Source organism: Hemicordylus capensis, chromosome 1 (assembly GCF_027244095.1).
Source record: "Hemicordylus capensis ecotype Gifberg chromosome 1, rHemCap1.1.pri, whole genome shotgun sequence".
In the NCBI taxonomy this organism is placed as follows: domain Eukaryota; kingdom Metazoa; phylum Chordata; class Lepidosauria; order Squamata; family Cordylidae; genus Hemicordylus; species Hemicordylus capensis.
In genome coordinates, this window is record NC_069657.1 from 81247760 (window position 1) to 81260442 (window position 12683).

A 12683-nucleotide genomic window follows, 5' to 3' on the forward strand; every position below is an offset into this window, starting at 1 on the left:
ACCCATCTTTTTGCCCAAGCTTTCTCAGTTTCCTAAATTTTTAGGTTTTAATCTCTGGTTTATTTTTAAATTGTTAAGTTGTTTTAAGTTTTTGTATATGTTTTTAACTTGTTTTGTGCTATTGTTAACTGCCCAGAGATGAAAGTTTGGGGCAGTGTACAAATTTGATAAATAAATAATAATAAATAAAAATGTTCTTCTGTAGGTTTATGTGAAAGACATCTTGGGACAGCTTTGCCCCAAGTCATTTAGAGCTTTATAGACAAAAGCCAACATTTAGGGGAGCATGAAGAATTATAAACAAAATGAGGTTTTCATTTTCAGGACCAGTTTCTTATTCATTATGGACATTTCTAGTGGGGTGGGGAGGGGCAGGTGTTTAACAATGTTTTGTGTAGAAACAAAGCATTGGGTCAGACAGTATGTTACTACATCTTGTAGGGGAGAGTCTTCTGGTTATGGGTGTGTATGGCTTGTGGTAGCCCAATACTTATTTTGGTTATGCATGACAAGTTGCTAATTAATTTAAACATATACTAGACATTTCTGGCCAGGGGGAGTACTGTGTTTGGCAATGTCCTCTAGGGAAACAAAGCATTAGGTCAGACACTATGCTACCACATCTTTTAGGAGAGAGTATTCTGGCCATGGGGGTGAGAGTTTTCTGGTTGCCCAAGGCTTATAATTGGGGTGTAATAGCCCCAGCTTCTTAATAGTAAGTGTTGCCAGGTGGGCATGGTGAGTCATTGTATTTTACATAAAAGCAACACTTTTGGCTGGGCTGAATCATTGTGTATATGGTAGAGGGTAGTCTCCCACTCCTGGGGATATATGATGTGGTGTATTCTGAGGTGCAATGATATGAAAACATTGTTTGTTATTCAGGTTGTTCAAGCAGCTCTACTCGAAACCAACTTCAATTGCCATTTTGCTTTTTTATTTTCAAGTACAAAAATGCAAAATCCAGCTTTGTAAACAGAAGTTTTGAATTTAGGACATTCAGATAACGGGAGGAAATGGGTTTACCACATTTTCACCAAAAGTGCTTCTAGGCTTTAAATAAAGGTTTTTCTGAAAAATTGTCCTAGACTATTAGGCAATATTACGTTTTGGGTTGTTTTGGCACATACAGAGCATTAAAAATCCTATGAGTTCAGCCTGATTTGGAAGAAAATTCCGTTTGGAGATTATTGATGGCCACTTAGGGAGGTTGAAGAGAGCGAGCATTCAGGCCAGAGCTATCAAACTGCAGCCCTCCTGCAGATGTTGGCCTACAAGTCCTGTCACCCCTGGCTACTGGCAACTGTGATTGGGGATGATGGGAGTTGTAGGCCAACAACTGCTGGAGGGCCACAGTTTGACACCCTGATTTAGGCTTTGCAGCCTACTGAGGGTTTCTTTCACAATGACATTATGGGGCTATTTTGGAAAATGCCCCTTATAGGGCACTGAGTACATGTGAGAGCATGTCACCCAATGGATTTGGAAACTTCCATATGCATGCAACATCTAGCTGAAATATACCACTAGCAGCCAGAAGTCAAATATTTTTGTGTTCCTTTGTAGGAGTTTCAACAGTTCAGACCATAACGTTTAAACTATCTGGTTTTTATGTTCATTCCCAAAGAAAACCAGTCAGTGAGTAGATTTAATAAAAATCATTCTTATCGCTACCATATTAGAAAACCTTGCCCTTATTATTATCTTTTTCAAGGGAAAAACGATGACCATTTCAATGACCATAGGTTAGTGGGCTAAATCCCTTCCCATCTTGCTCTTTAAAAAGGCTTGTTGAAGGGCAGGAGAGAGGGTGCATTTTAATATTTTGCCCAGGCTACCACAAGAATACTAGGTTCTATAAGGTAGACCCATGTTACTAATTTTCTTTAATAATATCAAACATATCCTTGGCCTTTTTTCTCCATTTCATGTTTGTTTTATTCTTTCTCATTTGCCCATTTCCCATACTTTTGAGAAATGCTTACTTTTCTATTTAGAACTGTCATTGATATCCAACCATGTAACAATTACCAATCTTTTATTTATCCCTAAACTTCAGTTTAGCACCAGTCTGAGATAGAGGTTATGTTAATTAATGTAACATCAGAAATAACATTCAGAAAGTGAGCAGTCAACCTCAGCAGAATATGAGTTGATAACAGTAAGAAACATGCACAATGAAAGTAACAGACTAGAAGGAAAGCCCCCCTTAAGCCTCAAGAGACATGAAAATAAATAAGACACTACTTTAATACAAATGAATAGAGATGAAAACATATTAAGGCATTTGCTCAAGAGAAGCAAATGAAATACTTCAGTATAAAAGCCTGCAAAATGGTCAATTAGGACATGAAAGGGTGTTTCCCTCAACAACTGTCTATTTCTATGGGAGGTTTCTATTCTATTCTAGGTCCTCAATTTGCTAGAATGATTCTGCACAGGATGCTGAAGAAGCTGCTCACTCCCATTTTCACTAATGCATGCAATCTAGGATAGAGCACCACTGTGTTTTCAGGTCACAAAAGTTCTTGCCTGAAGGATACAAAAGAGATGGCAATAGCAAATAGTGCGGAAAAATACTTGAGGAGTATAAACTGTGAAAGGGATACAGTAGCAGAGAACACATAGAAGACAAAATGAATAGTGCATGTTAATAGCTGGAAGATTATCTGGCACAGCCTAACTACACAATTATAGCGGAAATAACCTTTAGAAGGCTTCCCCCTACTCTTCTGGGGAGACTGGCCCCGTTACATGAAGTTTTGGAAATTCTGCATGTATGGACAGACACATCTGTTTTTACATTTAGGTCATGCCTTCCTTTCCTCCCAGTCATTTGGTTACACTAAAATGTGTAAACATTGCCTTAGTGGATCAGACTCAGTTTCACGCAGTCTATTCCCTAATTTATGGGGCCTGGCCTCATTTTTTTTCATATTAAATTACTGCTGAGAAGGTTTCTAGCTGTATTTCACAATATTTTTCAAAGTTGCAATAATTTTATCCTTTTCTGTGTTCCTTCAGGCTTGCATCCACTGTTATGTCAGTTTGGTCTCTACTCTCATACGTAACCAAACCACTTAGGTTTGGTTACACTTCCCCCCACATTCCAATTACTTGAAGATCTTAGAAGAAATGTGAAGGAACAGGTGCTACTTATATCTCAGCATCACTTTAAGACCAGAAAACACAAGGTAACACTTCATTTCTCTACAAAAACTGACTGATGCTCCTGTTTTGTTGTTTTAAATACAATTTAAAATTGCAATTCAATAAACAAAATAACTTTAGAAATACTTATTTTTAAAGTAAAGTGTGCCATCGAGTTGATGTTGACTCTTGGCAACCACAGAGCCCTGTGGTTTTCTTTTGATAGAATACAGGAGGGGTTTACCATTGCCTCCTCCCGCACAGTGTGAGATGATGCCTTTCAGCATCTTCCTATATCTCTGCTGCCTGATATAAGTGTTTCCCATAGTCTGAGAAAAATACCAGCAGAGATTTGAACCTGCAACCTCTGGCTTGCTAGTCAAGTTATTTCCCGCTGCGCATTAGGTGGCTACCCTTCGTTTTAGGAATAGATAATTTACTCCTTGAATACATTGCCTTGTGGAATACACGAGGAGTAACATATTTACAAACAAAAAGAATTTTGCCAGGTATACAGAATATAGCACATTGCAAGAATATTTTTCATTTCCCCCCCTAGAAATCCTTGCATAAATACATCATGCAAGGATGAGACAATATAGCTACATTAGAAAATAATATTCCAAGATTTTGCTTCTATAATGCTACATTTAATAATTATTGTATTCCTCTTTTTGAAAATTAATAGATTTTGAAATTAATTTTGAAAATTAATTAATAGAAGAGTTCTGGTCACATAGGAGGCTTTTCTAATAAGCAGATGTTAAATCTACAATCACACACATGTTCTCTGAATAAGATTTTATATTATCTCTCTTTTATTCTGTGTTCTTCAGTCTGCATGTGGATGTGGAAGACACAAACATGGAGGTGGCTAGAAGAGGGTCTCTACTAATGGCAGGAACCTCGGAATGATGGTGGTCAAAACACTGTCTTCCTTGCCACATCGCCAAGTCTCCAGCTAGCTGATAACTCTCTGTGTATGTGCGTTGCCTTTATGTCACTATGGACAAGTTCACCGGGACAGGAAAGGGAGTTTTTGTGCTGGAAGGGGAGAAAGCAGCCCACCTCTGGCTTCCCCCTTCCGCAAACACTAGGCCCCGCTTCAGGGAATAAGAATGGCTAACCAATCTCAAATGACCTAACTCCCCAAAGCAGTAAATGGAAGTTAGGTTTGGCCTCAGAGAGTCCAGTTCTTCCTATCATTTCAGGAACACAACTGCAGGGGTAATGAGCCCCATTCTTACCTCTTCAATCATGCTTGAGGCTGGGGGAAGAAAGTGCCCACTCTGAAAAGACACCAGTTGAATTTCCTACTTCAGCATCTGCAGGAAATCCAGTACAGCAGCCTTCAACAGCAAGGTGCTTTTCTTCTTCCAGACCCAAGCATGATGGAGGAGGAAGTGAAAAGAGAGAGGAGTAGGAGGAAGGGAGAATAAGCAGGAAGGAGGAAGGAAATTGCTGGGGGAAGAACAACCAGTGGGCAAGTACAAAAGGGGTCTGGAGGGGCTCACTGTGGGTAGAAAAGGCATGCAAGGAAAGGGAGAAACATTTTTAAAAGGGTAGATCAAGAGGAAGGATAGTGAGTAGGAGGAAAGGAAGGAGGGGTGACCGGGAAGGCATAAACAATCAAGGACATCTTGTACTCCACTGACTGCCTGTAGTATTCCACAATTTGTTTAAGGGCAAATCAAGTAAATTCTATTGCTACAAGCAGCTACTTGTTATAAAACTTTTAGGAGGATAGAAATATTAATGAATGTTGAACTATAGAAAACCAGTCCTCATTAGGAAAGTGTACAAACCTGGCCCAGGTCAAATCTGGCCTGGATTCGAACTGACCTGGTCCAGGTTCAGGCGAACCAGGTCCAGCTCGGTTCGACCTTTGAGCTGGACTGAACCAGCTAAATACCAGCTTGTGTATACTTGTAAAGGGGAATCCTTGAGGATTCTCATTTACAAGTAAGGGGGGGATACCTAAATATTGGAGGGAGACACGGCAGAGGCGTAGCCGATGGCCCACCTGTAGGCAGCTGTCGAAGCCGGCCACCAAAGGGGGCCGGCCTTTGGTGCTGGGCCTTCGGTGTGGGACTGAGGTCGGGGGGGGAGTTATAAGGTGGGGTTGGCGGTCTGGGTTGTCTGTTGTTAGTTCTCCCTTTTATTGAGTTGTACCAGGCCTTCTGTTGTCATGTCATATAGAAATCAAAATAATAATAATAATAATAATAATAATAATAATAATAATAATAATAATAATAATAATGTGTTTGGGCTCTCTTGGGCAGAATGATGCCGGGTGTGTGTCCAGTGGCTCAGGGGCAGCTACTACTGTTGTGGTGAGGAATAGAATAATTGGCGTTGGCAGAGCAGCTGGCCGTTACAGGGGAAGGGAAACAAGTATTTTAGTAACTGTTTCCACTTTCAGCTGCCCTGTCAGCTCTCTGGCCTCGGGGAGCAGTTCCAACTTCCCACAGAACCTAGTCTTGCTCCGTTGCAATGCCAGGTCAGTTCAGAATAAGACCAAAATCATCCATGATCATCCAAAATCATCCATGGGGGAAACTAGTGGCCCAGTTTGGGCTCAGCTTCTTCCACCAGGCTACTCTGTTGTGGAGGAGGCTAGGGGATGTGGGCAGGGGGTGGGTGGAGTGGCTGTGGTCCATAAGGATACCATTTCCCTTACCAGGGCCCCTGTGTGACAGTTGACTTGTGTCTTTCTAAGGCTGGCAACTAGGGATAGATTGGGGATTCTGTTGGTGTATCGTCCACCCCGCTGCCCAACCGACTCCCTAACTGAGCTGACAGAGCTGGTCTCGGAGTTGGTGTTGGAGTCACCCAGGCTTTTGGTTCTGAGTGACTTCAATATCCATTGTGAGGCTGACTTGTCTGGTGCAGCTCAGGAGTTCATAGCAGCCATGACAACTACAGACCTATCCCAACTAGTTTCAGGACCAACTCATGTAGCTGGCCACACACTCAATTTGGTCTTTTGTTCGAATCATGGGTGTGTTCCGTGGGTGGGGGATCCTGTGGTTTCTCCATTGTCATGGATGGACCACTACTGGTTAAGGTTGGTTTCACAGCCACAACCCAGCCCTGCAGGGGTGGAGGACTTATTAAGATGGTCTGCCTGAGACAGCTGCTGGACCCAACAGGATTCCAAAAAGCCTTGAAGGGTTTTGATTTTGGTCCTGCTAGTGATTCTGTTGATGCCCTGGTGGGAACCTGGAATAGGGAACTCACCAGGGCAGTAGACACGATTGCTCCTAAGCGTCCCTTGCGATCTGCTTTAAAAGTGGCCCCTTGGTATACAGAGGTGTTACGGGGTCTGAAGCAGCAAGGTAGGCGACTGAAGCGCAAGTGGAGGTGAACTCAGCTTGAATGTGACAGGACACAGCATAGAGCCCATTTGAAGGTTTATGCAGAGGCGGTGCGTGCGGCAAAACAACAATTCTGGTCTGCACGCATTGCTTCTGCAGGTTCACGTCCGGCAGAGCTGTCCCGGGCTGTGAGGAATTTGATTCAGGATCCTTCAAATTCAAACCAATCCCCAGAGACTTTGTTCTGCTGTGATGCTTTCAATGGGTTCTTTGCAGACAAAATCTCCTGTATTCGGGCCAACTTGGACTCCACTGTTTCTGCAGAATCTATTAAGGTGGTGTCCAGCAATCCCTCTTGCAGTATTAGATCGGATCAGTTTCAATCTGTGATGCCTGATGACGTGGACAAGCTGCTTGGGGCAGTGCGGCCTACCACTTGTTCTCTGGATCCTTGCCTGACTTGGCTGCTTTTATCTAGCAGAGAGATTGTTGGGGATGGCTTAGTTAATATTATTAACTCATCACCGAGGGAGGGTAGGATTCCTCCTTGTTTGAAGGAGGCAATTATTAGACCACTTCTTAAGGAGCCTTCCCTAGATCCCTCAGTGATAGACAGTTATAGGCCGGTCTCCAATGGTTGGGTAAGGTGATTGAGAGAGTGGTGGCTAACCAGCTCCAGGTGGTTTTAGAGGAAACCAATTATCTAGACCCATTTCATACTGGCTTTAGAGTGGGCTATTGGGTTGAGTCTGCTTTGGTCAGCCTGATGGATGACCTTTACCGGGGAATCGACAGAGGGAGTGTGACTCTGTTGGTTCTTTTGGATCTCTTGGCGGTGTTCAATACCATCGACCATGGTATCCTTCTGGATCACCTGGGGGAACTGGGGATAGGAGGCACTGCTTTGCAGTGGTTTCGCTCCTATCTCTCAGGCAGATTCCAGATGGTGGAGCTTGGTGACAGTTCCTCTTTAAAACGGGAGCTATTATATGGAGTCCCTCAGGGCTCCATTTTGTCACCAATGCTTTTTAATATTTACATGAAACCGCTGGGGTAGGTCATCAGGAGATTTGGTGCAGGGTGTTATCAGTATGCTGATGACACCCAAATCTATTTCTCCTTATCATCATCTTCATCATCAGGAAATGGCATTCACTCCCTAAATGCCTGCCTACAGGCAGTAATGGGCTGGATGAGGGATAACAAATTGAAGCTGAATCCAAGCAAGACGGAGGTGTTCATTGTGGGGGATCGGAATTTAAGGGAGGTGTTAGATCTTCCTGTGCTGCATGGGGTTACACTCCCCCAGAAGGAACAGATATGCAGCTTGGGAGTGCTCTTGGATCCAGGCCTCACCATGGTATCTCAGGTGGAGGCTATGGCCAGGAGTGATTCGACAGCTGCATCCATTCCTTGAAGAGACCGATCTCAAAACAGTGGTGCATCAGCTGGTAACCTCCAGGCTTGACTACTGCAATGCGCTCTACGTGGGGCTGCCTTTGTATGTAGTTCGGAAACTTCAGTTAGTCCAAAATGCGGCAGCCAGATTGGTCTCTGGGGTAACCTGGAGAGACCATATTATGCCTGTCTTAAAACAGCTGCACTGGCTGCCAATATGTTTCCGGGTGAAATACAAAGTGTCGGTTATTACCTTTAAAGCCCAGAATGGCTTGGGTCTGGGTTACCTTAGAGAGCGCCTTCTTCGGTATGATCCCCATCCCTCATTCAGGTCATCTGGAGAGGTCCGTCTCCAGTTGCCACCGATACGTCTGGTGGCAACTCGGACCCAGGCCTTTTCTGCAGCTGCTCCTGGTCGATGGAATGCACTCCCGGCAGATATCCGCAGTTTAGGCTCGCTGTCGGCCTTTAAGAGAGCCCTAAAACCCTATTTATTTAGCCTGGCCTTCCAAGGCTTATAAAGTGTTGATGTTTTAAAAAGTATTTTAATTGGTTTTAAATAGTTTTAATTATTTTTGAATTGTTTTAATATTGTTTTAGCATTGTTTTAATTGTGGGTGTTATGTCTTTTAAAAAGTTATTGTACACCGCCCAGAGCCTCTTTTATTAATTATAAATTTATTACATTTATTAATTATAAATGTAAATAATAATAATAATAATAATAAACAACCTCCCTAAAGGCATGAGGGGGTAGTGAGAGAAAGTAGCCTTTAGCGGAGGTCACTGGATAGGCAGTATAGGTAGCAAGGTGGTGGCAAAGAAGCATCGGAGGCATCAGGGGGAGGTGGGGGAGGCTCCTCCAAGCCCCCCACTGGCTTCCCAAAAGACAGCCTGGGCGGGCTGTGGCCCAGTTCGGGCCTCTGTGCACATGCAGAGGCCATTTTTGTGACATCTGCACATGCACAGAAGGCCAAACCAGGCCTCAGCTGGCATGGGCTGTCATTTGGGAGGTCAGTGGGGGGCTTGAAGGAGCCCTCACTGCCACTCCCAGTTGCCTCTGATGCTTCTGTGCCGCCACCTTGTCACCTATGCTGCCTATCCCATGGCCTCCGCTAATGGTATGGAGGCTGCTTTCTCTCACTACCCCCCCTCCACTCCTTTAGGGAGGTTTAGAGATGCCCCCTTTACTTGTAAAGGGGAATCCTCAAGGATTCCCCTTTACAAGTATATCCAAGCTGGTTCTTCTAACTGGGGGCTGGTCCGGTCCAGACCAGTACCCCACTTTGGCGGGCTGGGCCGATTCAAACTCGGACTGGCTGAAGTGAGCCAGCTTGCACATCCCTAGTTCTTATAAAACTGCAAGGGGATTTATTTATTTATTCCACTGCAGGGGAACAAATGCAGGCAGAAGATACCTTTATTTTATTTAGTTGGTTGGCCCAGTGAACATGAAGGTAAAGGAAAAGGAAGAGAATAATCACATGTTACCATGAGAATTATTCCAGCTAACTTTATTATTTTGGAAAGTGTAGCAAAATGACTGTTGTCTATCCACTTGGAGAAAACAGTTGAAAAGCAGAGGGAAGGAGACTCCCATCTTATGCTGTGCCCCAACTCTTCCTTTTCCCATATGTCTAGGGGTGCTATTAGGTGAATCTCCTCCTCTACCTATATCTCCACAAGGAGTAAAAAAGGAAAGAGTCTTCCTTTCCCCCGCTGCCTTCACATCTTAGAGTAAGAAGTGGGAAGAAGAAGGGAACTTCAATTCTCCTGTTGCTCTTCCATGCCTTCCCGGCTAATTACTCTCTATGCATAGGGACCTCACAGGGGAGACATGGATAGAAATGTCTACTGACAGGACAATAGCACAGAGACAAGCCACTATGCTGATTAAATTCAATTATAGATCTTTCACTGATTCTCATAACCTCAGCTTTTTAACACTGTCAGATACTGGTTTCCAGAGAGAGAAGAAGGTTATTGTCCAGATTCCAATTGTATGCATGAAGGAGCTATTATTTGCTGTGACATTTAGTCAATTATCAAATTTTCCCATTTGATAACTGACTAAATGGCAATGTCGACATTCTTTTTAAACCGCAAAGCCCTACTCATTCACGAGGGGGCACTGATACACACAAAAACACACAAATTTAGATATTCTACATGCATTTTTCATTTTGTGAGTGAAACAAAGCCAAAAAAGGAAACTGAAATATGCTCTGTAAGTGGGGGGGGGGGATCAGCAATGGATAATCAGTAACAGCATCTACAGAAATATCTGCCTGTAATCAGAGGTCAAGTAAACTGAATTCTAGAAGCAGCCACTAAAGCTCCTTTAAATTACAAAGAAATATTTTAGTTTTTTGGTAGTAGAGAGAATTCTGAGAGCACAGTCCTATGCATGTTTATTCAGAAGTTGCTCTTGCTGTGTTCATTGAATCCAACCTCCTATTAAATGTGTTTAGGATTGCAGACTGAATATGTGATGTCAACATTTGAGGCAGTTTTCATCACTGAATAAAGTGCTCAATCCTGCTGTAAACCAAAGTGTAAAACATTAACCTCAGAGCAACAGAGATAAAAATTAATACTAAATAGTTAAATCAAGTAATATTAACCACAGGCTTGATAAGAGTACATGGAATAGCAATTTAACACTTGTTTGGTCAAAAAGCAACAGAGGATATTGTTGGGAACAAAACAAGCAACTGTATCTCCTCCTTACACACACAGAGGAAGCAGGCAGTATATCTGCAGACACCATTAATGCAAAACCCTCTGGTAGGCATGTCTTACCGGTTCTCCTGCACTGCCTGCTGCGTGATGGGAATAACAGATGAGACCAGGGATGGGATGTTCACCTTTTGCCATGATAACAGCACAACTGGTGTAGAATGGATGCTTCTAATGTACAATACATAACAACTATGAATACAATGACAGGAAAACATGAAGCTAAACTAAACAAGCAAAATGACATAGAGGGCACAACAATGAAAACAGGTGGAATACCTAAATGCAAGGTGCTTAGGAGTTTCAATTAGCACAACCAGTTTAAGTCTCAGGTATTTTCTGCTTTCAACATTTATTGCTTCCATCCTGAACCTTTCTAAGAAAGGAAATGGTTCATGTAACCACATGAACTATTAACAATAACAATTAGGTTTGCCATTGGTGACCAACTACACCATGTTTGTACATGTTTAATACATGTTTTTTAACGAAAAGGGTTTATATGTGAAGAAAAAAATTACAGTATGGTTGTGATATGAAAATTATGGTCTCAAACTTAATATTTCAGTCACAAGAATGCTGATATCCAGTGTTCAGTTCATTATATGAAATATGTAGAATTTCAGGATGCTTCATGGTACCTAGAAGCCCTGTCCCTTGGTGCAAACACCTTGACTCCTACTCTAGAAATTGTCCAGGGTTCAACTCTGCTTTGGCAGAACTCAGATACTGTCAAAGCTTGGCCCAGTTATAATATTGCTTGCAAAAAACAATTCTTTATAGAGATATAACAAGATAGAAGCACAATCAAACTGATTTTAGTTCCACTCATTTTTAAAAAGTGAAGCCTAACATCCATAAGCTTGGGCTGAATGTTCAGGGATCATCTGAATCCATTTAGAAGAGCAGCAAGGGCTGGACTGCTGCAGCTAGACTTAGAATAATATTAGAGTTGCTCAGGACCTTGGAAGTCTTCTAGTTCAAAACCTGCCCTGCACAGGAATCTGGTACAGCATCTCTGACAGATGGCCTTGCAGTCAACTGTACTTGTAGAGTCCTCTCACTCAATCCAGCCCCAACCCTTTTCACAAAAAAATGTGAAATTTTTGTAGGAATTGCTTCTACAAAAATTGATATCCAAAAATAGAGATATAATTTCTGAAATCAGTTAGCACGACTATTACATTCCTCCGTAGCTACTAGTAGCTTTATTTTTATTTTATTTTATTTTGTTGTTGTTCTCTGAGTGGCTCATATGAAAGCCAATGTATCCCAGCAACTGAGCAGTGTTTGACTCATGGAACAAGGGTTTTCTAGGCAAGAGCCCTGATGTTGTAGCCCCCTGTAGCCCTCTATATAAGAACAGTGTTTTAATGCAGTGTGAAGGGAAAAAATGAATGAGAATAGATGCTATAGATAAAAAATTTAAAATGATGTGATTAAACCTCAAGGATGGACTTCTTTTACTAAGGTAACTACAAGTTGACAAATCAAATGTATTCTTAAAAGGTAACTATCTATTCAGGGAAAGTACCTGAGATAGAAACCAATGTGCTTTTCCCTTTGCACAGAGCCCAAACTCACCTTAGCTGCAATGGCTGCAGCAGTTATGTGTGAGGAGGAACTATCCTCTGTTGAAGCAACTCCACTGTCTTTTTTCTCTTCCTCCTCTTCCTCACATTGTACACCTTTGTCTTCTGTTTGCTTGTGAGGGCTGATGGTTGGAGGAGGAGAAAGAGGTGGTGGTGGTGAAGGTAGATCTTCAAGTTCATCATGTACCTCTTTTACTTTTACAATGGCATCCCGCAAAAGGTCAATGGCATGAGGTAGGGCTGGCAGTATAAACTGAAAGCATTCCTGTGCAAAATGAGAAAAAATAGACAGAAAACTTACCTATAGAAATGAATACTTCTTGAACAGGTAAAATATTAGTTGACAGGGGTTCTGACAGGGGTACTGTATAGTGTTTTTTATTTATAGTATAACCTTTTTGAATAAACTGAAGCAATAGTAATTTTAAATTTTCTAATGAATATTACAATGTCTGTGCCAGAGTCCCATTATCTAGCTCCAATG

General features: G+C 42.2%; 1 protein-coding gene across 37 annotated transcripts in view; it reads right to left on the reverse strand.

The window, feature by feature from the left end:
- The window catches only part of GPHN (gephyrin), a 556374-nt gene that overhangs the window by 164039 nt on the left and 379652 nt on the right, over positions 1-12683 (reverse strand). For 27 of the 37 annotated variants that reach the window (XM_053285016.1, XM_053285048.1, XM_053285205.1 and 24 more), the window contains 2 exons: positions 12192-12464; positions 10671-10778 (listed from right to left, as the gene is read on the reverse strand). The exons of 1 other annotated variant lie outside the window; for it this stretch is intronic. In XM_053285016.1, coding sequence (XP_053140991.1) covers positions 10671-10778; positions 12192-12464 — 381 coding nt within the window. The remainder of the gene's footprint in view (positions 1-10670; positions 10779-12191; positions 12465-12683) is intronic. 9 more of the 37 variants (XM_053285057.1, XM_053285076.1, XM_053285097.1 and 6 more) reach the window with 1 other exon arrangement.